Source organism: Anomaloglossus baeobatrachus, chromosome 2 (genome assembly GCF_048569485.1).
Source record: "Anomaloglossus baeobatrachus isolate aAnoBae1 chromosome 2, aAnoBae1.hap1, whole genome shotgun sequence".
Classification (NCBI taxonomy): domain Eukaryota; kingdom Metazoa; phylum Chordata; class Amphibia; order Anura; family Aromobatidae; genus Anomaloglossus; species Anomaloglossus baeobatrachus.
Genome location: NC_134354.1, coordinates 49,920,244 through 49,947,501, shown reverse-complemented (window position 1 = coordinate 49,947,501; position 27,258 = coordinate 49,920,244). Strand labels below are relative to the sequence as shown.

General features: G+C 50.4%; 1 protein-coding gene across 1 annotated transcript in view; it reads right to left on the bottom strand.

Annotated features, from left to right (window-relative positions):
* Positions 1-6,109: 6,109 nt before the first annotated feature.
* LTN1 (listerin E3 ubiquitin protein ligase 1) overlaps positions 6,110-27,258 on the bottom strand; it is a 194,051-nt gene continuing 172,902 nt past the window's right edge. The window contains exon 30 of the mRNA XM_075335055.1: positions 6,110-6,580. Within this exon, the coding sequence (XP_075191170.1) occupies positions 6,518-6,580 (63 nt within the window). The 3' untranslated portion in view covers positions 6,110-6,517. The remainder of the gene's footprint in view (positions 6,581-27,258) is intronic.

The window sequence follows — 27,258 nt, the reverse complement described above, 5'->3', positions numbered from 1 at the left end:
GAGATCCAAGATAGGGCCAAGTCTGTGATGCCCAGAGATGAGAGAATCTGTAGTAGGAGGGAATGGTCTACTGTGTCAAAGGCAGAGGACAGGTCCAGGAGAAGGAGGATAGAGTAGTGTCGCTTGGCTTTGGCGGTTAGTAGATCATTGGTTAAGCAAGCATTGTTGACCTTAGGGAGATCAACATATCCACTGCGGAGACACCATCACGTGTTTCTCAACGCAATGATTCTAGAGCATTGCCCCCTGGGAAGTATGCAAATAAGAAAGCCGCGGAGACACCATCACGTGTTTCTCAACGCTGGCAGGAAACTAGCCAGGTCTTTCACCGGGAAGGAACAACCACGGGAAGGGCAGTCTCCAGTCAAGGAGACCACCTATACCAAACATGGTATCCATCCACAGACAGCCGTTTCGGGGTATTTGCCCCTCATCAGTGTGGAGTAGGAATCTGGCTAGTGGGGGCAATGCCTAGTAAAAGACTACTTAAGCAAGCATTGTTGACCTTAGGGAGATCAACATATCCACTGCGGAGACACCATCACGTGTTTCTCAACGCAATGATTCTAGAGCATTGCCCCCTGGGAAGTATGCAAATAAGAAAGCCGCGGAGACACCATCACGTGTTTCTCAACGCTGGCAGGAAACTAGCCAGGTCTTTCACCGGGAAGGAACAACCACGGGAAGGGCAGTCTCCAGTCAAGGAGACCACCTATACCAAACATGGTATCCATCCACAGACAGCCGTTTCGGGGTATTTGCCCCTCATCAGTGTGGAGTAGGAATCTGGCTAGTGGGGGCAATGCCTAGTAAAAGACTACTTAAGCAAGCATTGTTGACCTTAGGGAGATCAACATATCCACTGCGGAGACACCATCACGTGTTTCTCAACGCAATGATTCTAGAGCATTGCCCCCTGGGAAGTATGCAAATAAGAAAGCCGCGGAGACACCATCACGTGTTTCTCAACGCTGGCAGGAAAATAGCCAGGTCTTTCACCGGGAAGGAACAACCACGGGAAGGGCAGTCTCCAGTCAAGGAGACCACCTATACCAAACATGGTATCCATCCACATTCTTGACAGCCGTTTCGGGGTATTTGCCCCTCATCAGTGTGGAGTAGGAATCTGGCTAGTGGGGGCAATGCCTAGTAAAAGACTACTTAAGCAAGCATTGTTGACCTTAGGGAGATCAACATATCCACTGCGGAGACACCATCACGTGTTTCTCAACGCAATGATTCTAGAGCATTGCCCCCTGGGAAGTATGCAAATAAGAAAGCCGCGGAGACACCATCACGTGTTTCTCAACGCTGGCAGGAAAATAGCCAGGTCTTTCACCGGGAAGGAACAACCACGGGAAGGGCAGTCTCCAGTCAAGGAGACCACCTATACCAAACATGGTATCCATCCACAACAGTTTCCTGCCAGCGTTGAGAAACACGTGATGGTGTCTCCGCGGCTTTCTTATTAGTAGATCATTGGTGACTTTGGTTAGGGCAGTTTCGGGAGAATGATGTGGTCGGAAGCCAGATTGAAGCTGGTCAAAGAGGGAGCAGGAGGAGAGGTATGAGGACAATTCAAGATGGACATGCTGTTCCAGTAGTTTTGAGGCATAGGGGAGAAGGGATATGGGGTGATAGTTTGACACAGAGGATGGGTCAAGGGAGGGCTTTTTGAGGATGGGTGTAATAGAGGCATGTTTAAAGCATGAAGGGAATACACCACTTGCTAGTGATAGGTTGAAGAGATGGGTTAGGGCTGGGATGAGGACTGCGGTGATGTTGGGGATGAGGTGCGATGGGAGCGGGTCCAGTGCACAGGTGGTTAGATGTGATCTTGAGAGTAGAGTGGAGAGATTGTTTTCTGTCATGGTGGAGAAGCTGGATTTGGAGGAAGAGGGATGAGTAGCTATGATAAGGGGCTGTGGTGATTGTGGGCCAAAGCTTGCTCTGATGTTGTCAATCTTCCGCTTGAAGAAAGAGGCAAAGTCTTCAGCTGAGATGAGAGGAGAGGGAGGTGGTGCCGGAGGACGGAGGAGAGAATTGAAAGTGTTGAATAGCTGTTTAGGGTTGTGAGAGAAAGAAGATATGAGGGATGAGAAGTAGGTTTGTTTTGCAGCAGTGAGTGTGGACTTGAAAGTGGTGAGGGACTCTTTATATGCAATGAAGTGCTCAGTGGAATGAGACCTCTTCCATCTGCGCTCAGCAATTCTGGAAGCCCGTCTTAGTTCTTTAGTCTGCCTTGTGTGCCAGGGTTGCCTGTTGATTGTGCGGGTTTTGGTGTGTGTGAGGGGGGAAGCTGATTCGAGAGCTGCAGAGATTGTAGTGTTGTATAAAGTTGCAGCGGCATCTGCATCATGTAGAAATGCAATGTCTGTGAGGGGGAGAAGGGACTGAGAAAGGGCGTGTAAATCAATGTGTTTGATATTTCTGCGAGGGTGTGAAAATTTGTGGAGGGGGGGTTGCATACTTGGAGAAGAGAGGGAAGAGAATGTGAGTAGGTTGTGGTCAGACAGGGGGAGAGGCAAGTTAGAGAGGTTAGATAGGGAACAGAGGCGAGTGAAGATGAGGTCCAGCGTGTGGCCATCTTTGTGAGTAGCTGCAGAAGACCATTGGGTGAGGCTGAAGGAGGAAGTGAGTGTTAGAAGTTTGGAGACAGATGAGTGGGAAGTGTCAATGGGGATATTGAAATCACCCATGATGATGGTGGGGATGTCGGTTGAAAGGAAGTGTAGTAGCCAGGTGGTGAAATGGTCAAAAAAGGCAGTGGCTGGCCCTGGAGGGCGGTAAATGACAGCCAGCTGAAGGTTGGAGGGGGCGTAGATGCGTACGGAGTGCACCTCAAAAGAGGGGAGCGTGACAGAGGGTGGTAGTGGAATTGGTGTAAAGGAGCATTGGTCGGACAGGAGCAAACCAACTCCTCCACCATGCTTGTTACTGGGGCGGGGGGTGTGAGAGAGTTGGAGACCGCCATAAGAAAGTGCAGCAGGAGAGGCAGTGTCAGAGGGGGTGAGCCAGGTTTCTGTGATGGCGAGGAAAGAGAGTTTATTAGTGATGAACAGATCATGAATATAGGATAGTTTGTTGCAGACAGAGCGAGCGTTCCATAGAGCTCCTGTTAGTGGGACTGGGGGAGCGGGGGCTGGGTGGATGGGTATGAGGTTAGAGAGGTTGCGGAAATTTGTGTTAGGTTGTGGATGAGGGTTTGAAGTGACAATAGGGATGTGGTGAGGAGGACCTGGATTTGAAGCAATATCCCCAGCAGTGAGGAGAAGCAGTGAGAGTGTTAGTAAGTGGGAGCAGGAGAGGCTGTGAGATGGACGTGTGTGTCTGGAGACACTGGGTGTAATATTGAGGAAAATGTCTGAGGGGAAGGTGAGATGGGTGGGGAGGATAGAAGGAGAAATGAAAAGTTCATTACTGGGTTTAGGGATCAGAGGGGGCAGTAAAAAGTGAAGTATTATAGGGGTGAGAGTGAATAGAAACACAAACATTGTTTACAGTGCCTATGTATCTGGTTACCTTCCGGTCACTTCCGGCCCAATTCTGGCCTAATTCAATGCATCATACTTATATGGTGCATACTTGTATTGGTGCAGACGAAAAGTCTTGTGCAGACTTTTAGTTGCCCCACTATATACACATACAAGTGCACTCAGCTTATTATTATTTATTATTATAGCGCCATCAATTCCATGGCACTTTACATGTGAAAGGGGTATACATAATAGGGACAAGTACAATTAGCATAAACAATACTAGACACAAACAGGTACAGGAGGATAGAGGTCCGTGCCCGCGAGGGCTCACAGTCTACAAGGGATAGGTGAGGATACAGTAGGTGAGGGTAGAGCTGATAGTGCGGCGCTGTATCAGACTGAGGGTTATGGCAGGTTGTAGGCTTGTCGGAAGAGGTGGGTCTTCAGGTTCCTTTTGAAGCTTGCCATATACAATATGATGGCCCAACAGCCCCCTATATACAGTATGATTGCGCCACAGCTACCCTATATCATGGCCCAACAGCCCACTATATACAGTACGATGGCCCTACAGCTTCCCTATATACAATATGATGGCCCAACAGCCCCCTCCATACAGTATGAGGGCTCTACAGCTCCCTTATATACAATACAGTTGCCCAACAGCCCCCTATATACATCATGATGGTTCCACAGCTCCCCTATACAGTGTGTTCACCCATATCCTGTCCACCGCCATTAACTTAAGAACAGCGGCAGCTATAGGCATAGAAGTGGTGTCTAGGTATGGTAAAGTATCCATGCGCTACGCAATGAAACCACCTATAGCACCACCTGGTGGAAAACAACGGAGTTAGCATTTTTATCTCGAAAAAGGAACGAGATAGAGAAAAAAAAAAAGTGAATGACAAAGTTGTAGGGCATCATCAATTCAATACAAATCGACACCTTGCATACAGAAATGCTATGATTAGAACATGTAAAACTCACAAGGCTGTGGACGTGAAGAGATACCTCATGGAGACCTTCCTACAAGTCATTGGGTATGGTGGCTGTGTGGAGTGGCCTCCACGCTCACCTGACCTGACCCCATTGGACTTCTTTCTGTGAGGTCACATCAAACAGAAGGTGTATGCGACCCCTCCACCAACATTGCAGGACCTACGACGACGTATCACAGATGCTTGTGCAAACGTGTCACCTACCATATTGCACAACGTGCAGCAAGATACAGTATGCTGTCCAGAGTCCAGATGTGCATTGCAGCAAGATACAGTATGCTGTCCAGAGTCCAGATGTGCATTGCAGCAAGATACAGTATGCTGTCCAGAGTCCAGATGTGCATTGCAGCAAGATACAGTATGCTGTGCAGAGTCCAGATGTGCATTGCAGCTGACGGGGGCCACTTAGAGCATCAAAGTTAAATGAGCGCCATATGCGTGACCAGGATTCAATGTTTTGGGGGGGTCATGAGTTTCATATCATAGCACTTCTGTATGCAAGCTGTTTATTCGTATTGAATTGATGATGCCATACAATTTTTTAATTCACTTTTTTTCTTTATCTTGTTCCGTTTTCAAGATAAAAATGCTAAGTCCATTGTTTTCCACAAGATGGCACTATAGGTGGTTTCCTTGTGTAGCGCATGGCTACTTTACTATACCTAGACACCACTTCTATGCCTATAGCTGCTGCCGTTCTCAAATTAATGGCGGTAGACAGGATATGGGTGGACACACTGTATATATTACTGGCCCCACCACTCCCCTATATACAGTATGATGGCCCCACAGCTGTCCTAAATATACATTATTATAGCTCCATCACTCCCTTACATACAATATAATGGCCCAACAGCCCCCTATATACAGTACGATGACCCCACAGCTCACCAATATATTATGATCGCTCCAATGCCAGCCAGAAAGTGCTTACCTCCTCATCTCCCATCTGCACCTATTCCTTGGGAGACCCTCTTCGTTGGGTGCAGGCAGCGTCAGCTACACTGAGTGATGTCATTCTGCAGTTGCGGACGCACATAGCACAGTGCACCACCACATATTATATTCTGTGATGTGGTTGAGATGTCAGCCTGCACATGTAAAGACACAGTGCCAGCCCAGCCAATAGCTGTCCCTCTATCACAGGGCACAGCATACCTCTGGCTGAAATTGCTTTTGGGGAAGCATGAGGTCCACGGGCCAAGAGAATAAGACCCCTGACTTGAAGCCTGCAGAGGGGAAAACTAGTGAAGCAAGATACATTTCTAATTTTCCCTCATCTCTGAGCTAGTGGGTGGAAACCAGCTGTTATGTTTCTGCTACAAGAGACACACATGTATAAGGGATTCCTGCTCTCCTGTCTCTATGTAGCACATGTTCAGAAGCAGCATGGAGAATAACATACTGAGCAGTGTACCTGTGAATCCAGCACTGGAGGGAGAACAAGCACTAAAAAGCTGAAGCAGTAACTGTGTGAAGTGAATGAAGAGTTCAGATGGCAGTAACTCATAAATGGAAAAAGAGGCAGATTTCTCCATTAGGATGCATCTTAGATTATTTTTTTTTTTACTTTTGAATTATGAAAGTTTTTTTTTAAACAAGATCAAAAATCATAGTTTTACTCCAATAATTTATCATTGTATTTTTATTTAAAATAAATCTCATTTCCAAAAGATTCAGCAACATTTACAAGAATTATAACTTCTACTTCACGCGACTCCACCAGATTATAAAATGCCAACGTTCTGCATTTTGTCCCATCAAAACTGCCCCTTGTGGCAGGAGGCCGACTTATGCTTTGTGTAATACATGGAAGCTGATCCTTTGCAGAAGGTTACAGCCAGTCGTAACGGTGAGACGACCTGGTCATCATTTTTGGGTGGAGAAATAAAAAATGAATGCATCATTCGTGCAGAAACTGTATAGTCATAGTGGATATTAGAGAAATAGATTATTCAATCTAGTGGCTGAAGATGGTGCACGAGGTCCTCGCCGGATGTACGTAGATGTTCCATGGTGCAAGCTTTCCGGTTGCTCTCAGAAGAAGGTCTCTCTGCACAGGGGACATGTAGATTTGTTGCTTGAGGTAAACCACTTGTACTAAAAAGAGAAGAAATACAGATTTATTTTCCAAATGGAAATACAACTTTCACAAAAGGAACAGAAATCCGACTCCGCCAATGAAGCAACCTTCTACCACCATAATGAGATTGCTACAGCAAAGATCGCCTTGACGTAGCAACCACCAGGACAGACTTTTTAATATGTTTGCTCCATATGGTAAAAGAATGTCTGATTTGGATCATGTGGTCCAATCCAAGAAAAGTGGCAGAAATGTGGCTACACGTGTACTTAGCCAGTAAGAAAAAAACAGATGCTCAATCAGGTCAAGGCCACACGCGATGTCAAGTTGTACAAGCTCACAAACAAAAATGTGTCACTTGTCCTTGACTTGCTGTTGCATTAGATTGACTCCTCTATTTCAGGGAACAGTATGGCTGTGTTAAAGTAAGGAAAGAGTTAAAGATCTTCAGACCTGCCAAAACGTTTATAGGGGGGGTGAGAGTCCATTTTTTAGATAAAGAACTGCTTGGAGGGTTTGGCTAAGCTGGGTGGATGCTGGGAGTGTCTGCATTTACTATGCCAATATGTATTCTATTTGTTACTGTTTTGTAAACACCTACATTTATGCATGAACTGTGTGGGGTATATGATAAAGGGTCCACCATTTAGGGAATGGAAAATTGGAAGAAAGATTGACTTCATAGCTTGTTCTAGCTTCCCCAGAGCTGATAGAATCCCAGGAACTTCTGAAGTAGCAAAAACTACTTCATCAGCTACGATTTAGAATCTGCAATACCCATTAAATTAAAAAAATAAGAAATGCAGACATGTCGCGGTTGCACACAACGTAGATTGAACTACAGGTTGGAAAAGTGGTTTGCAATTTGCAATCTCTGCAAAAAAAAAAATCAAGCAAAAAAAAACAAATCTGTAAGATTTGTTTGCACCTGTCGTGATGTAGCTACAGAAAGTCATGTGTATCGAGATCACTACCTGCAATCTCACAATGCGTCCATGCAGGGCTGTATTTTGCCTTCGTGCTGCCCTAGGCACTTTAAGTGGTCGCGCCCCTTAGTGACAACGTAAAACTGAGTTTTCGCACACGACATCTGTTTAAGGCAGATCTACTCTGTAGCACACTTTAAAAAGTATCAATAAGAAACGAACCCCCCCCAATGGGAATCACCACAGGCACATCAAAACATAGCATGAGTATAAAATATTCCCACCACACCGTCCCCACTTATATACTGTGACTGTGACACTGCCCCTAATAAACACCACACTGCCCTCCCTTATAAACTACTGTATATCCACCACACCTTCCTCGATTATGAAATATGATCTGTACATTGTGAGGAGGGAGCAGCATGATGTGAGGACAATGTCCCATGCATGCTGCCCCCTCCTCACAATGTCCTATGCATGCTGCCCCCTCCTCACAATGTCCCATGCATGCTGCCCCCTCCTCACAATGTCCCATGCATGCTGCCCCCTCCTCACAATGTCCCATGCATGCTGCTCCCTCGTCACAATGTCCCATGCATGCTGCTCCCTCCTCACAATGTCCCATGCTTTCTGCCCCCTCCTCACAATGTCCCATGCATGCTGCCCCCTCCTCACAATGTCCCATGAATGCTGCCCCCTCCTCACAATGTCCCTTGCATGCTGCCCCCTCCTCACAATGTCCCATGCATGCTGCCCCCTCCTCACAATGTCCCATGCATGCTGCTCCCTCCTCACAATGTCCCTTGCATGCTGCCCCCTCCTCACAATGTCCCTTGCATGCTGCCCCCTCCTCACAATGTCCCATGCATGCTGCCCCCTCCTCACAATGTCCCATGCATGCTGCCCCCTCCTCACAATGTCCCATGCATGCTGCCCCCTCCTCACAATGTCCCATGCATGCTGCTCTCTCCTCACAATGTCCCATGCATGCTGCCCCCTCCTCACAATGTCCCATGCATGCTGCTCCCTCCTCACAATGTCCCTTGCATGCTGCCCCCTCCTCACAATGTCCCTTGCATGCTGCCCCCTCCTCACAATGTCCCATGCATGCTGCCCCCTCCTCACAATGTCCCATGCATGCTGCCCCCTCCTCACAATGTCCCATGCATGCTGCCCCCTCCTCACAATGTCCCATGCATGCTGCTCTCTCCTCACAATGTCCCATGCATGCTGCCCCCTCTTCACAATGTCCCATGCATGCTGCTCCCTCCTCACAATGTCCCATGCATGCTGCCCCTCCTCACAATGTCCCATGCATGCTGCTCCCTCCTCACAATGTCCCATGAATGCTGCTCCCTCCTCACAATGTCTCATGCATGCTGCCCCCTCCTCACAATGTCTCATGTATGCTGCTCCCGCCTCACAATGTCCCATGCATGCTGCTCCCTCCTCACAATGTCCCATGCATGCTGCTCCCTCCGCACAATGTCTCATGCTTGATGCTCCCTCCTCACAATGTCCCATGCATGCTGCTCCTTCCTCACAATGTCCCATGCATGCTGCTCCCTCCTCACAATGTCTCATGCATGCTGCCCCCTCCTCAGTGTCCCATGCATGCTGCCCCCTTCTCACAATGTCCCATGCATGCTGCCCCCTCCTCACAATGTCTCATGCATGCTGCCCCCTCCTCAGTGTCCCATGCATGCTGCCCCCTTCTCACAATGTCCCATGCATGCTGTCCCTCTCCATGAGCTCCTAATGCTGCCTTCCTCTTTTCCATAATGAGACCTTCATGTTGCCCCACTCATGCTAAGACCACCACACTAACGCTTATGCTGAGACCCCCCACACACACACTACCCCACTCTTGATATTGACTCCCCTACATTGCTCCACTCCATACTGATCCCACACATGCTGCCCCTTCTTCACAATGAGCTCCCAATGCTGCCCCCTCTTATTCTGAGTCCTTACACTCCCCCCACCCAATCGATTTTGTCATTGCACTATCCCTCATCCCTTGTCCTTTGTCTCTAGCATTAGCCCCTCTCTCCCACTCCCCCAGCATCAGCCTCTCTCCCCCAGCATCAGCCTCTATCTTCCCTCAGCATCAGCCTCTCTTCCCCAGTCTCAGCCTTTGCCTCCCCCCAGCCTCAGCCTGCCCCAGTCTCCGCCTCAGCCTCCCTCCAGCCTCCCTCCAGTCTCAGCCTCAGCCTCCCTCAAGTCTCAGCCTCAGCCTCCCTCCAGTCTCAGCCTCAGCCTCCCTCCAGCCTCCCCCCAGTCTCTGCCTCCCTCCAGCCTCCCCCCAGTCTCTGCCTCCCTCCAGCCTCCCCCCAGTCTCTGCCTCTGCCTCCCTCCAGCCTCCCCCCAGTCTCAGCCTCAGCCTCCCTCCAGTCTCAGCCTCAGCCTCCCCCCAGTCTCAGCCTCAGTCTCCCTCCAGCCTCCCCCCAGTCTCAGCCTCCCTCCAGTCTCAGCCTCTGCCTCCCTCCAGCCTCCCCCCAGTCTCTGCCTCCCTCCAGCCTCCCCCCAGTCTCTGACTCTGCCTCCCTCCAGCCTCCCCCCAGTCTCTGCCTCTGCCTCCCTCCAGCCTCCCCCCCAGTCTCTGCCTCTGCCTCCCTCCAACCTCCCCCCAGTCTCAGCCTCTGCCTCTCTCCAGTCTCAGCCTCTGCCTCCCTCCAGCCTCCCCCCAGTCTCAGCCTCTGCCTCCCTCCAGTCTCAGCCTCTGCCTCCCTCCAGTCTCTGCCTCTGCCTCCCTCCAGCCTCCCCCCAGTCTCTGCCTCCCTCCAGCCTCCCCCCAGTCTCTGCCTCCCTCCAGCCTCCCCCCAGTCTCTGCCTCTGCCTCCCTCCAGCCTCCCCCCAGTCTCTGCCTCTGCCTCCCTCCAGCCTCCCCCCAGTCTCTGCCTCTGCCTCCCTCCAGCCTCCCCCCAGTCTCTGCCTCTGCCTCTCTCCAGCCTCCCCCCAGTCTCTGCCTCTGCCTCCCTCCAGCCTCCCCCCATTCTCAGCCTCTGCCTCTCTCCAGCCTCCCCCCAGTCTCAGCCTCTGCCTCCCTCCAGCCTCCCCCCAGTCTCAGCCTCTGCCTCCCTCCAGTCTCAGCCTCTGCCTCCCTCCAGTCTCTGCCTCTGCCTCCCTCCAGCCTCCCCCCAGTCTCTGCCTCTGCCTCCCTCCAGCCTCCCCCCAGTCTCTGCCTCTGCCTCCCTCCAGCCTCCCCCCAGTCTCTGCCTCTGCCTCCCTCCAGCCTCCCCACAGTCTCTCCCTCTGCCTCCCTCCAGTCTCCCCCCAGTCTCAGCCTCTGCCTCCCTCCAGCCTCCCCCCGGTCTCTGCCTCTGCCTCCCTCCAGCCTCCCCCCAGTCTCAGCCTCTGCCTCTCTCCAGCCTCCCCCAGTCTCAGCCTCTGCCTCCCTCCAGCCTCCCCCCAGTCTCTGCCTCCCTCCAGCCTCCCCCCCAGTCTCTGCCTCTGCCTCCCTCCAGCCTCCCCCAGTCTCAGCCTCTGCCTCCCTCCAGCCTCCCCACAGTCTCAGCCTCTGCCTCCCTCCAGTCTCAGCCTCTGCCTCCCTCCAGCCTCCCCCCAGTCTCAGCCTCTGCCTCTCTCCAGTCTCAGCCTCTGCCTCCCTCCAGCCTCCCCCCAGTCTCAGCCACTGCCTCCCTCCAGTCTCAGCCTCTGCCTACCTCCAGCCTCCCCCCAGTCTCAGCCTCTGCCTCCCTCCAGCCTCCCCCCAGTCTCAGCCTCTGCCTCCCTCCAGCCTCCCCCCAGTCTCAGCCTCTGCCTCCCTCCAGTATCTGCCTTTGCCGCCTCCCCCCCCGCATGCGCAGATCTCTGGTCTGCATTAGAGACACTCCCACGCTCCTTATGAATCCACTTACCTGCTCCAGTGCCCGCCGCCATCTTCCTGGCTCACGTGAGTATCCTCTTCTGACACCGGCTTCCATCACGGCGTCCTCCGCGGCGTCCTGCTGCGAGCTCTGCATGTGACGTCCACACAGCAGTGGACGCAGCACAGAGGAAGGAGCTGATTGGCGCGCGCCTGTGACCCCGGAAGTGCAGGCGCCGGCAGTTCCGGGGTCAATCAGCTCCCTGTGCTCGGCGGCCACAAAAAAAAAAAATGTAAAAAAAAAAAAAAAAAAAAAAAAAAAAATTTTTTTTTTTTTGCTGCCAGAGGGTGCCGCCCCTCACAATCTGCCGCCCTAGGCACCGGACCACGGGTGCCTAGTGGTAAATACGGCCCTGCGTCCATGTACTGTATACTCTGTGTAAACCTACTGTATTACAGTAGATTAGATTACTGCAATTCTCTATTAATTGGCCTCCCCCTCACTAGACTTTCCCCTCTCCAGTCCATCCTTAATTCTGCAGCCAGGGTCACCTATCTGGCAGTTACTAAGACGCTTTCGCACTGTGCCAGTCATTACACTGGCTGCCGATACATTATAGGATTTAATTTAAATTACTTGATCTCATCCATAAAGCTCTCACAGCGTGGCACTCCCCTACATTTCCACCCTCATCTCTGTCTATAACCCTACCCATTCTTGGTGTTCCGCAAAAGACCTTTGACTTACATCCACACTAATCCGAGCCACCAAGACTTCTCCCGAGCTGCACCAATCCTCTGGAATGCTCTACCCCAAGAAACTAGGATGATCCACAACCTACACAGCTTCAGACGCCCCTTAAAAACACATCATTATAGGGTGGCATATCACACTCCCTAATCGAAGTCATTTCATATATTGTGTATATATATATATATATATATATATATATATCCTCCACTATTTTCTCAAAACATAACTCTCCATCAGACTCCACCGCACCCGAAAGCATTACAAAGATTGCCTGGTGATTGGCTCATGCAGCCTTTATCTATCCCCATTTCTTCGAGATGGCTGGACCGTCATTGTAAATCAGCACCTGTACCTTGTGTCAATCCAACCTCACCCCATTGTAAGCTCTTACATGCAGGGTTGTCTTTATTTTTGCATTAAGCCACCAGTTTTTTGCTCCCCTTCTTCCAACAGCTGTAAATTTTTCCGTCAATCTTGTCATATAAGGGTTTATTTTTTGCGGGACAAGTTGTACTTTTAAATGAAACCATGAGTTTTTCCATATAGTGTACTGGAAAACGGCAAAAACATTCTAAGTGCAGAAAAATTGCAAAAAAAAAAGTGTGATTGCATGATGGTTTTTGGGATATTTTATTCACAGTGTTCACTATATGGTAAAACTGATATGCCGGTGTAATGCCTCAGGTCAGTACGAGTTCGTAGACACCAAACATGTATAGATGAATCCAAAGAAGGAAGGAAGGTGGCACTTCACAGTGGGGTTCTGCAGTTTTTAATGTGCAATCATATGAAAGTTACATAGGTGGGGAGGGAGGAGTGCAGGTGCGCCGGACGACGGCCGTTTCGCACTGAGGCCAAGTGCTTTCATGGGTTAAACAAAATTCACAAGCTTGTCCAAAAAAAATGGCGCACTTTTTGCGCCAAAACCATAGCATTCTCATTTTTTGGGATCTATGGCTCAGTGACTGCTTATTTTTGCGTCTCGAGATGACATTTTTAATGGTACCATTTCTGTGCAGATGCTACGTTTTAATCGCCTATTACTGTATTTAGCTCAAAAATTGCAACAACCAGAAAATGTAATTTTGGTGTTTGAATTTTTTTGCCACTGCGCCATTTAGCGATTGGATTAATTGATTTTATATTTTGATAGATTGGGCATTTCTGAATGTGGTGATGCAAACAAGTTGTGTGTATATTATTTGTTAACCCTTTAATTGTCATTGGGGCGAATAGGAGGGGTGGTTTGAACTTTTACGTTTTTTTAAAAAATTTTTAAAACTTTTTTTTTTTTTTACTTTAGTAGTCCCCCTAGAGGACTATAATGATCAGCAGTCTGATTGCTTATTAATTTCTGTAAATCAGAGTAACATTGCTCTGATCTGCATAAAGGCTGCTTTACTCTCACACACGGCGCTCTGCCGGCTGTAAGAGGAACTGACTCATGATAGTTACAGGAGTCATCACATGACCCTGTGCTACCATGAAATCGGATCCACATGATCACGTCACGTGACTTCCGATGGAGCCAGGTGAGTGGGTGCCTACCGCAGGATGTACACTGTGCTCTCTAATTTTGACAGCGCGGTGCAAGGGGTTAACAAGACGAGTGGAGAGTGGATCCACTTGTGCCTGATAGCCGCACATGTGAGCTGTGCAAATCAGCTGACATGTGCGGAACTCACTGCCGGCTGCCAGTGACAGCCAGCAGTGAGTATACCGATATGAGACAGCACGTACCCAGTACGTCCAATGTTGGTAAGAGGTTCATTACTGTATCTTCTATAACTGTTTGTATATGAACTTCTGAATTGTAAAGTTCTGCAAAATATGTTGGCGCTATAAAAGATTATTATTATTATAGCCCCTAGCCTCATGCAGAGCTTTCAATCGGCACACTGATGGAGATTTATAGGCTTAGGAGGACACCGCCAGGGCAAGCTGGGGATATATGCACAAAGCAGTCATAAAGCATGGCAGCCACAGACGTCCTTCACGCTCTGCAGGTCTGATGGCTACAGAGGAGGTTTTGTCAGATACACACTGTGTTTTTGATTTAAAGGGAACCTGTCACCAGAAATTTAGCTATAAACCTAAATGTTTCCCCCTCTGCAGCTCCTGGGCTGCATTCTGGCAAGGTTCCTCTAGTTTTTCTGGCCCCTTTTATACCAAAATAAACACTTTATAAAGTTGTACCTTTTCGTATGTAAATTTCGTAAATTATCCATGGGGGCGGGCTGCCTGGTGTCCGCTACTGTCCTCCTGCCGATTTACGCCGCCTCCGAACGCTAAATTTCAAACCTCAGGATGCCGCCCCTGGGCGCCCGAGGTCCCGCGCATGCGCTGTGCGACTGTAGCGGGACTGTGCACTGCGTGCACGTGTGACCGCTGGTGACGTTTTGCGCAGGCACGAGGTTATGGGCGGTGCTGTGAGTGTCATCAGCAAGTGCAGCCCATAACCCCGTGACCGCACTTTCCCTTCTGCCTCCACCGTTCTGCGCCGGCCAAATGACCAGACGTCACCTCCTTCCCATCGTACCCTGCAGCAGGAAATAAATGGGAGGAGCGGAGCAGCACAGCACAGAGGAAGCGGAGAGGATCTGAACGACGTACAGAGGGGAGAGCGCGGCCACGAGAGTATGGGCAGGCACTTGCAATGCAATCACAGCACCGCCCATACTCTCGTGCCTGCGACCACGTCACCAAGTGTCCTGGCGTGCACGGGACTTCGGGCGCAGTGGGCGGCGTCCTGAGGGATGATTTGGAGCGTGGAGGGACGGCGTAAGGGACAGCAACGGACACCAGACGGCCCGCTCCCATGGAGAATTTACAAGATTTTCATACCAAAAGGTATAACTTTATAAAGTATTTGTTTTGGTTTAAAAAGGGGCACAAAAAGTATAGAAACCTTGTTAGAATGCAGCCCAGGAGCTGCAGAGGGGGAAATATTTAGGTTGAAAGCCAAATTTCTGATGACAGGTTCCCTTTAAAGGAGGAAATTTCTCTTTTGCAGGCATCCAATCAACCGCTTGGTCCTTCAGGTAACTTGGAGGATAAATCTTGCAAGGCTACAGAGCCCTGACTAAGTGCCGGGTCATCGGCCGCAGGGAGACACGCGCCGTTTAAGGATTCCCTCCTTATCTAGAAAGTCTTTTCATCCCTTTGATAAGTAAACCTGACTATAAACAAAGAAGGGAATTTTGTTTACTTATCGTAAATTCCTTTTCTTCTAGCTCCAATTGGGAGACCCAGACAATTGGGTGTATAGGCTATGCCTCCGGAGGCCGCACAAAGTATTACACTTAAAAGTGTTAAGCCCCTCCCCTTCTGCCTATACACCCCCCGTGCTCCCACGGGCTCCTCAGTTTTGGTGCAAAAGCAAGAAGGAGGAAAAAGAATTATAAACTGGTTTAAAGTAACTTCAATCCGAAGGAATATCGGAGAACTGAAACCATTCAACATGAACAACATGTGTACACAAAAAAACAGGGGCGGGCACTGGGTCTCCCAATTGGAGCTAGAAGAAAAGGAATTTACGGTAAGTAAACAAAATTCCCTTCTTCTTTGTCGCTCCATTGGGAGACCCAGACAATTGGGACGTCCAAAAGCAGTCCCTGGGTGGGTAAAATAATACCTCATAAGAGAGCCGTAAAACGGCCTCTTCCTACAGGTGGGCAACCGCCGCCTGAAGGACTCGTCTACCTAGGCTGGCATCCGCCGAAGCATAGGTATGCACCTGATAGTGTTTCGTGAAAGTGTGCAGGCTCGACCAGGTAGCCGCCTGACACACCTGCTGAGCCGTAGCCTGGTGCCTCAAAGCCCAGGACGCGCCCACGGCTCTGGTAGAATGGGCCTTCAGCCCTGAGGGAACCGGAAGCCCAGCCGAACGGTAGGCTTCGAGAATTGGCTCCTTGCTCCACCGAGCCAAGGTTGATTTGGAAGCCTGTGACCCTTTACGCTGGCCAGCGACAAGGACAAAGAGTGCATCCGAGCGGCGCAGGGGCGCCGTACGAGAAATGTAGAGTCTGAGTGCTCTCACCAGATCTAACAAGTGCAAATCCTTTTCACATTGGTGAACTGGATGAGGACAAAAAGAAGGTAAGGAGATATCCTGATTGAGATGAAAGGGGGATACCACCTTAGGGAGAAATTCCGGAACCGGACGCAGAACCACCTTGTCCTGGTGAAAAACCAGGAAAGGGGCTTTGCATGACAGCGCTGCTAGCTCAGACACTCTCCGAAGTGAAGTGACTGCTACTAGAAAAACCACTTTCTGCGAAAGGCGTGAGAGAGAAATATCTCTCATTGGCTCGAATGGTGGTTTCTGAAGAACCATCAGCACCCTGTTCAGATCCCAGGGTTCTAACGGCCGCTTGTAAGGAGGAACGATGTGACAAACCCCCTGCAGGAACGTGCGTACCTGTGGAAGTCTGGCTAGGCGCTTCTGGAAAAACACAGAGAGCGCTGAGACTTGTCCCTTAAGGGAGCCGAGCGACAAACCCTTTTCCAGTCCAGATTGGAGGAAGGACAGAAAGTGGGCAAGGCAAAAGGCCAGGGAGAAAAACCCTGAGCAGAGCACCACGACAGGAAAATTTTCCACGTCCTGTGGTAGATCTTGGCGGACCGTTGGTTTCCTAGCCTGTCTCATAGTGGCAATGACGTCTTGAGATAACCCTGAAGACGCTAGGATCCAGGACTCAATGGCCACACAGTCAGGTTGAGGGCCGCAGAATTCAGATGGAAAAACGGCCCTTGAGATAGCAAGTCTGGTCGGTCTGGTAGTGCCCACGGTTGGCCGACCGTGAGATGCCACAGATCCGGGTACCACGACCGCCTCGACCAGTCTGGAGCGACGAGGATGACGCGGCGGCAGTCGGCCCTGATCTTGCGTAACACTCTGGGCAACAGTGCCAGCGGAGGAAACACATAAGGGAGCTGAAACTGCGGACCAATCCTGAACTAAGGCGTCTGCCGCCAGAGCTCTGGGATCTTGAGACCGTGCCATGAACGTCGGTACCTTGTTGTTGTGCCGGGACGCCATGAGGTCGACGTCCGGCACCCCCCAGCGGCAACAGATCTCCTGAAACACGTCCGGGTGAAGGGACCATTCCCCTGCGTCCATGCCCTGGCGACTGAGATAATCTGCTTCCCAGTTTTCCACGCCTGGAATGTGAACTGCAGAGATGGTGGAGGCCGTGGCTTCCACCCACATCAAAATCCGCCGGACTTCCTGGAAGGCTTGCCGACTGCGTGTGCCGCCTTGGTGGTTGATGTATGCCACCGCTGTGGAATTGTCCGACTGAATTCTGATCTGCTTGCCTTCCAGCCACTGCTGGAACGCTTTCAGGGCAAGATACACTGCCCGTATTTCCAGAACATTGATCTGAAGCGAGGACTCTTGCTGGGTCCACGTACCCTGAGCCCTGTGGTGGAGAAAAACCGCTCCCCACCCTGACAGACTCGCGTCCGTCGTGACCACCTCCCAGGATGGGGGTAGGAAGGATTTCCCCTTCGATAATGAAGTGGGAAGAAGCCACCACCGAAGGGAAGCTTTGGTCGCCTGAGAGAGGGAGACGTTCCTGTCGAGGGACGTCGGCTTCCTGTCCCATTTGCGTAGGATGTCCCATTGAAGAGGACGCAGGTGAAACTGCGCGAAAGGAACTGCCTCCATTGCTGCCACCATCTTCCCCAGGAAGTGCATGAGGCGCCTCAAGGGGTGTGACTGGCCTTGAAGGAGAGATTGTACCCCTGTCTGTAGTGACCGCTGCTTGATCAGCGGAAGCTTCACTATCGCTGAGAGGGTATGAAACTCCATGCCAAGGTATGTGAGCGATTGGGCCGGTGTCAGATTTGACTTTGGAAAATTGATGATCCACCCGAAACTCTGGAGAGTCTCCAGGGTAGCATCGAGGCTGTGTTGGCATGCCTCTTGAGAGGGTGCCTTGATCAGGAGATCGTCCAAGTAAGGGATCACCGAGTGACCCTGAGAGTGGAGGACCGCTACTACAGTAGCCATAACCTTGGTGAAAACCCGTGGGGCTGTTGCCAGGCCGAACGGCAGTGCCACGAACTGCAGGTGTTCGTTTTCTATGGCGAAGCGCAAGAAGCGCTGGTGCTCTGGAGCAATCGGTACGTGGAGATAAGCATCTTTGATATCGATCGATGCAAGGAAATCTCCTTGGGACATTGAGGCGATGACGGAACGGAGGGATTCCATCCGGAACCGCCTGGTCTTTACGTGTTTGTTGAGAAGTTTCAGGTCCAGGACAGGACGGAAAGACCCGTCCTTCTTTGGGACCACAAACAAGTTGGAGTAAAAACCGTGGCCCTGTTGCTGAAGAGGAACAGGGACCACCACTCCTTCTGCCTTCAGAGTGCCCAGCGCCTGCAGAAGAGCCTCGGCTCGCTCGGGAGGCGGGGATGACCTGAAGAATCGAGTCGGGGGACGAGAGGTGAACTCTATCTTGTAACCGTGAGACAGAATGTCTCTCACCCAACGGTCTTTTACCCGTGGCAGCCAGGCGTCGCAAAAGCGGGAGAGCCTGCCACCGACCGAAGATGCGGAGTGAGGAGGCCGAAAGTCATGAGGAAGCCGCTTTGGTAGCGGCACCTCCGGTGGCCTTTTTAGGACGTGACTTAGACCGCCATGCGTCAGAGTTCCTTTGATCTTTCTGAGGCCTTTTGGACGAGGAGAATTGGGACCTGCCCGCGCCCCGAAAGGACCGAAACCTCGACTGCCCCTTCCTCTGTTGGGGTATGTTCGGTTTGGGCTGGGGTAAGGATGTATCCTTTCCCTTGGATTGTTTGATGATTTCATCCAAACGCTCGCCAAACAATCGGTCGCCAGAAATTGGCAAACTGGTTAAGCGCTTTTTGGAAACAGAATCTGCCTTCCATTCCCGTAGCCACAAGGCCCTGCGGAGTACCACCGAATTGGCGGCTGCAACCGCCGTACGGCTCGCAGAGTCCAGGACAGCATTAATAGCGTAAGACGCAAATGCCGACGTCTGAGTGGTTATGGACGCCACCTGTGGCGCGGACGTGCGTGTGGCTGCGTCAATTTGCGCTTGACCTGCTGAGATAGCTTGTAGCGCCCATACGGCTGCGAACGCTGGGGCAAAAGAAGCGCCGATAGCTTCATAGATGGATTTCAACCAGAGCTCCATCTGCCTGTCAGTGGCATCTTTGAGTGAAGCCCCATCTTCCACTGCAAGTATGGATCTAGCTGCCAGTCTGGAGATTGGAGGATCCACTTTGGGACACTGAGCCCAACTTTTGACCACGTCAGGGGGAAAAGGATAACGTGTATCCTTAAGGCGCTTAGAAAAACGCTTATCTGGACAAGCATGGTGATTCTGGACTGCCTCTCTGAAATCAGAGTGGTCCAGAAACATACTCGGTGTACGCTTGGGAAACCTGAAACGGAATTTCTCCTGCTGAGAAGCTGACTCCTCCACCGGAGGAGCTGAGGGAGAAATATCCAACATACGATTGATGGACGCAATAAGGTCGTTCACTATGGCGTCCCCGTCCGGAGTATCAAGATTGAGAGCGGCCTCAGGATCAGAATCCTGATCAGCTGTCTCCGCATCATCAACCAGAGATTCCCCCCTCTGAGACCCTGCACAATATGATGATGTCGAGGGAAAATCTAAGCGAGCTCGCTTAGTCGGTCTGGGGCTGGGGTCTGTGTCAGAACCCTCAGCCTGGGATCCATGAGATACCCCGGGAGGACATTGTTGGTCCAGCTGAGGTGGGCCAGGGAACAAAGATTCAACAGAGTCCCTGTGCTGAGATACCGGCCTGGACTGCAAGGCTTCTAGTATCTTAGCCATAGTCTCAGAGAGTTTTGCAAACTCCGTCCCCGTCACCTGAACAGTGTTAGCAGGTGGCTCCCCCTGGGCCCCTCTTAGCAGAGGCTCCGGCTGAGTAAGTGCCACAGGGGCCGAACAGTGCACACAATGAGGGTCAGTGGAACCTGCCGGTAGCGGGGTCGTACATGCGGCGCAGGCAGCATAGTAAGCCTGTGTTTTGGCACCCCTGCCTTTCGTGGGTGCCATGCTATTATCTTCCCTGAGTAACACAATAGGGTATATAGCCAGAAATCAACTGTGCACCATACAGTGTAAAATATATATACCATAAACATATAATGTTACACTACTGCACAATGGGGCTAGCACCACAGGTGCTGCTTACCACCCGCCTAAAGCGGTTGTGAGGCCACCAGAGTCCCTGCCTGGGTCTCCCAGACTTTGTCCCCCTCTGCTGCGTCCGAGGAGCTGACAGGAATGGCTGCCGGCGTCCTGAGGAGAGGAGGGAGCCGTGGGCATGACCCAGAAAGTGCGGGAACTGGTGCCCGCACTGTGCACACTGAGGGGGGTGGAGTATGCAAAGCATGCTCCAGCCCTCAGTGCTGCTCGTTCTGTGCAGCGTCCCGCCCTTCCCCTGCCTGTCAGGGCTGTGGGCGGGAGGAAAGTAAACTAGGCCGCAAAAAGCCGGGGACTCTAGTAATAAACGCGGCCGCCGTAAAAGCGCGGCCGGCGTGAAAGTCCCCGGCGCACTACAAGTCCCAGCCGCGCCGCAGTGTTTCCATGGCCGCGGCGGTCAGTGCGGCAGTCCCTATACATAAACACACTCAGCAACGCTGAGTGTGTAATGGCACATATTAACCCGGTCAGCGCCGTGGTCCCCGGTGCACTAGCACACCCAGCAAAGCTGGAGTGTTGCTGTGCGCTGTCCCCACAGGGATACAGAGTACCTCCAAGTAGCAGGGCCATGTCCCTGAACGATACCCGGCTCCTATCCAGCAGGCTCCACAGGAGTTGTGGATGAAGCGCGGTCTCAGTGCCTGGAGACCGATAGGATCCCACTTCCACCAGAGCCCTAAGGGGGGATGGGGAAGGAAAAACAGCATGTGGGCTCCAGCCTCCGTACCCGCAATGGATACCTCAACCTTACAACACCACCGACAAGAGTGGGGTGAGAAGGGAGCATGCTGGGGGCTCTATATGGGCCCCACTTTTCTTCCATCCGACATGGTCAGCAGCTGCTGCTGACCAATCTGTGGAGCTGTGCGTGCGTGTCTGACCTCCTTCGCACAAAGCAAAAAAAACTGAGGAGCACGGGGGGTGTATAGGCAGAAGGGGAGGGGCTTAACACTTTTAAGTGTAATACTTTGTGCGGCCTCCGGAGGCATAGCCTATACACCCAATTGTCTGGGTCTCCCAATGGAGCGACAAAGAAAATAGATTTATATGTGATGGAGGACGGCAGAAAATAAGGGAGTGAAAAGAAATGTCTCCTTATTTGAAAGGTTTATTATGGGTCTGTAATAGGGAGTGTGACTGGGGATACGTGGGGAGCTGCGAAACCTCTCATTCCTGAATGCCGGCTCCATGAGATCATTCAGAATTGGAGGGAGAGCAGGCTGCCGAGAAGACAACGGCTGAGGCACAAAATAACCAGACCCGGCATGATAAATGCAATCAGATGTGTACAGTGACGGGGAACCTACTGCAAACACCAATGAGTACGGCCGGAATCAACAGCGTCCATCATTAGCAGTTTACTATTGGCATAAATATATTCAGAGCATTGCAGAGTAACAGATTTTACTGCCCGTCGGTGACATCTCCAGATCCAGTGATCCTTTCTGGAATATGACAGGTGGTGGGTATATGTGAAATCAAATATCTGAGCAAGCAAGAGATCTGCCAGTCCCCAAAGTGTGGATTTTTAGACACACAAAAGGATCTGTTCACCCCCATTGGCCAGTGACACTAAACTGATAAGCTACTCGTTGGTCGACCGCGCGCCTCAGATGCACCAAGAGCAGTCATAGATCGGGAGCAGAAGAATCCATTGTGGTCGACAGTGTGGGCCCTGTTTACACATGTGCTGTCAAGAACAATAGAACAATGATCTTTCGTGCCGTCGGGAACGATGATCTTTCGTGCCGTCGGGAACGATGATCTTTCGTGCCGTCGGGAACGATGATCTTTCGTGCCGCCGAGAACGATGATCTTTCGTGCCGCCGAGAACGATGATCTTTTGTGCCGTCGAGAACGATGATCTTTTGTGCCGCCGAGAACGATGATCTTTTGTGCCGCCGAGAAGGATGATCTTTATTTGCCGCCAAGAACGATTATCTTTTGTTTCGCCGAGAACGATGATCTTTTGTGCGGCCGAGAACGATGATCTTTTGTGTCAACCAAAAAGATCACTGCACCCTAACGGGTGCTTTGCTCTTCCATCACATAATTGGCAGCCTGTTTAGATTGCATGATTATCGAAAAATAACGATAGAACGCTCCTTTATAATAATCGTGTAGTATAATTGGATCCTAAAGAGAATCTGTTAGCAGATTTTTGCTATTTCATTTGAGAGTAGAACAATGTAGGGTCAGAGACCCTGATTCCAGGGATGTGTCACATGCCGGCAGCTTGTGGCTTTAATAAAACACTGATTCTATCAGCAATAGACTAGGTGTCATGTGCCAGGCGGTCCAGCTAATCTGTGTAACCCTTACCCAACACTGATTGGTAGTTTGCTGACAATGCACAGTATATACAGAAAGCTGCCAATCAGTGATATGGGCAGGGTTATACATAGCTCAGCATTCTGAGTTCTACTAGATCTGCAGTAGAGAAACGGTGGTTTTATCAAAACTGCATCAAATAGTTCGGTAAGTGATACATGGCTGGAATCAGGGTCTCTGCCCGTACATCATGCTGCTCTCAGATTCCATATCATATATCTGCTGACTGATTCCCTATAAAGGGAATCTGTCACCAGGTTTTTGCTCCTCCAATTCTAGAGCAGCATAATGTAGAGACAAAGACCATGATTCCAGTGATGTGTCACTTACTGAGCTGTTTGCTGTCATTTTGAGAAAATCACTGTTTTTTCTGCTGCAGATCTAGCAGTTATACAGAGCTCATGAATATGCTGCACTACCTGCAGCACACCAAGTAGTCCTGCAATGATAATCTCCTGCTGATTAAACCGTGATTTGATAAAAGCTACACTAAGCAGCTCAGTAAGTGACACATTGCTGGAATCAGGGTCTCTGTCTCTATATTATACTGCTCTCAGAAGGGGGAGCAAAAGCCTGGTGTTAGATTACCTTTAGATACAAGATAGAGAAAAAAAAGTGAATTACAAAGTTCTAGGGCATCATCAATTCAATAGGAATCGACACCTTGCATACAGAAATGCTATGATTACAACTTGTAAAACGCACAAGGCTCCGGACGTGAGGCGACACCTCATGGAGACCTTCCTACAAGTCATTGGTTATGGTGGCTGCATGGAGTGGCCTCCACGCTCACCTGACCTGACCCCATTGGACTTCTTTCTGTGAGGTCACATGAAACAGAAGGTGTATGCGACCCCTCCACCAACATTGCAGGACCTACGACGACGTATCACAGATGCTTGTGCAAACGTGTCACCTACCACACTGCACAACGGGCAGCCATATGCGTGACCAGAAGATTTCCCCAGTGTTCATATACAGTGTATGCACTCATATGCTGTCCACCGCCATTAACTTGAGAACGGCGGCAGCTATAGGCATAGAAGTGGTGTCTAGGTATAGTAAAGTAGCCATGCGCTACGAAATTAAACCACCTATAGCGCCACCTGGTGGAAAACAACGGAGTTAGCATTTTTATCTCGAAAACGGAACGAGATCGAGAAAAAAAGTGAATTACAAAGTTGCAGGGCATCCTCAATTCAATACGAATCGACACCTTGCATACAGAAATGCTATAATATGAAACCCATGACCCCCCCCATCAAAAACATTGAATGCTGGTCACACGTATGGTGCTCATTTAATTTTGATGCTCAAAGTGGCCCCCGTCAGCTGCAATGCACATCTGCACTCTGGACAGCATACTGTATTTTGCTGCACGTTGTGCAATATGGTAGGTGACACGTTTGCACAAGCATTTGTGATACGTCGTCGTAGGTCCTGCAATGTTGGTGGAGGGGTCGCATACACCTGCTGTTTGATGTGACCTCACAGAAAGAAGTCCAATGGAGTCAGGTCAGGTGAGCGTGGAGGCCACTCCACGCAGCCAGCATAACCAATGACTTGTAGGAAGGTCTCCATGAGGGGTCGCCTCACGTCCGCAGCCTTGTGCGTTTTACAAGTTGTAATCATAGCATTTCTGTATGCAAGGTATCGATTCGTATTGAATTGATGATGCCCTACAACTTTGTAATTCACTTTTTTTTCTCTATCTTGTTCCGTTTTCGAAATACAAATGCTAACTCCGTTGTTTTCCACCAGGTGGCGCTATAGGTGGTTTCATTGCGTAGCGCATGGCTACTTTACTATACCTAGACACCACTTCTATGCCTATAGCTGCCGCCGTTCTCAAGTTAATGGTGGTGGACAGGATATGAGTGGATACACTGTATATGATCACTGGGGAAATCTTCAGCCACAGGTGCACGGTGCGTCGGTGTGCATCCGATCGCCGATCACATGGCATTGGGGTCTTCAGAACTTGCATGAGAACATTTTCATGTATGGTGTAAATGTATAGTATTTAGGTTATTCTTACAAAAATAAAATAAAAAAAAAAAGCTTATTGAATGACGGGGTCTGAACATATCTGATGTAACCTTATCATATGCACTGGGCTCACATTCGTCATTACTAAATCCTGCCCCACGTGTCCTGGGGAGGATGTCTGACACCAGGGCAGGGATTTCTAGCGACGGCCGGAGGTCAAACACCTGCGACTGCTCAGAACGCTGTGCTCAAGAGCTGAACTCAGGAGATTAAGTCGGATATTGCCGGTTATAGTTCAAGAGAAATCACCGCTATAACAAAGTGATCCTTTCTAGCTGCTCCCCCCTTATGTCTTGTAAGCACGTGGCCTTTACACAAGGGGGATTATCTGTTGCTGTCAGTGAAAAGAGCAAAAATGCAACACAGAAAGATGTGTATTAGATGGTAAAGAAAGGGAAAGCACAAATCTAGAGGTAGAAAAAAAGAAGGGAATTTTGTTTACTTACCGTAAATTCCTTTTCTTCTAGCTCCAATTGGGAGACCCAGACAATTGGGTGTATAGCTATTGCCTCTGGAGGCCACACAAAGTATTACACTTAAAAGTGTAAGGCCCCTCCCCTTCTGGCTATACACCCCCAGTGGGATCACTGGCTCACCAGTTTTAGTGCCAAAGCAAGAAGGAGGAAAGCCAATAACTGGTTTAAAGACCAATTCAATCCGAGGAAACATCGGAGAACTGAACCCTACCACATGAACAACATGTGTACCCGAAAAAACAGAAAAACCCAGAGAAAACAGGGCGGGTGCTGGGTCTCCCAATTGGAGCTAGAAGAAAAGGAATTTACGGTAAGTAAACAAAATTCCCTTCTTCTTTGTCGCTCCATTGGGAGACCCAGACAATTGGGATGTCCAAAAGCAATCCCTGGGTGGGTAAAAGAATACCTCATGATAGGGCCGTCAAACGGCCCTCTCCTACAGGTGGCCAACCGCCGCCTGAATGACTTATCTACCTAGGCTGGCGTCTGCCGAAGCGTAGGTATGCATCTGATAATGCCTGGTAAAAGTAAGTAGACTCGACCAGGTGGGTGCCTGACACACCTGCTGAGCCGTAGCCTGGTGCCGTAATGCCCAGGATGCACCCACGGCTCTGGTAGAATGGGCCTTCGGCCTTGAGAGAACCAGAAGCCCAGTAGAACTGTAGGTTTCAAGAATTGGTTCCTCGATCCCCCGAGCAAGGGTGGATTTGGAAGCTTGCGACTGTTTACGCCGACCAGCGACAAGGACAAAGAGTGCATCCGGGTGGCGCAGGAGCGCCATGCGGGAAGTAGAACCTGAGTGCTCTCACCAGAACCAACAGATGCAAATCTTTCTGAAATTGATGGACTGGACGAGGACACAAAGAAGGTGAGGTGATATCCTGATTGATATGAAAGTGGGATACCACCTTAGGGAGAAATTCCGGAACCGGACGCAGAACTACCCTGTCCTGGTGAAGGACCAGGAAGGGAGTTTGTATGAGAGCGTTGCTAGCTCGGAAACTCTCCTAAGAGACGAGACCGTTACTAGAAGGCCACTTCCCGTGAAAAGCGGGAAGGGAGACATCCTTCAAAGGCTCGAAAGGCGGCATCTGGAGAGCAATTAGAACCTTGTTCAGATCTCAGGGCTCTAACGGCCGCTTGTACGGAGTGCTGAGAAGACAAACTCCCCGTAGGAACGTGCGTACCTGAGGAAGTCGTCGTTTCTGAAAAAATACAGATAGCGCTGAGACTTGTCCCTAAAGGGAACTGAGCGACAACCCATTTTCCTACCTAGATTGCAGGAAGGAAGGAAACATAGACGATGCAACCGGCCAGGGAGAAACACCCTGCGCCGAGCACCGAGATAAGAACATCTTCCACGTCCTGTGGTCAATCTTGGCGGACGTTGGTATGCTAGCCTGTCTCATGGTGGCAACCACGTCCTGAGGTAATCCTGACGACACTAGGTTCCAGGACTCAATGCCACACCATCCGGTTGAGGGCCGTAGAATTCAAATGGAAGAATGGCCCTTGAGACAGCCAGTCTGATTGGTCTGGTAGTGCCCCCGGTTAGCCTACCGTGAGGCACCACAGAACCGAGTACCACAACATCCTCGGCCAATTTGTAGCGACGAGGATGGCGCGGCCGCAGTCGGTCTTGATCTAGCGCAGTACTCTGGGCAACAATGCCAGAGGTGGCACCTAAGGTAGCTGGAACTGCGACCAATGCTGAACTAAGGCGTTTGCCGCCAGAGCTCGATGATTGTGAAACCGTGCCATGAAGCTGGCACATTGTTGTTGTGCCGTGACGCCATTAGATCGACGTCCGGCCTCTGTCAGCGGCGCCAGATCTCCTGAAACCCGTCCGGGTGAGGAGACCATACTCTTTCGGCCACACCTCAGCGACTTAGGAAGTCAGCTTCCTAGTTTCCACACTTGGGATGTGAATTGTGGATATGGTGGATGCCGTGTCTTCCACCCACATCAGAACCTGCCGGACTTCCTGGAAGGCTTGCCGGTTGCGCGTTCTTCCTTGGTGGTTGATGTATGCCACCGCTGTGGAGCTGTCCGACTGAAGTCGGATATGCTTGCTTTCCAGCCGCTGTTGGAAGGTTTGTAGGGCAAGATACACTGCTCTGTGTTCAAGAACATTGATC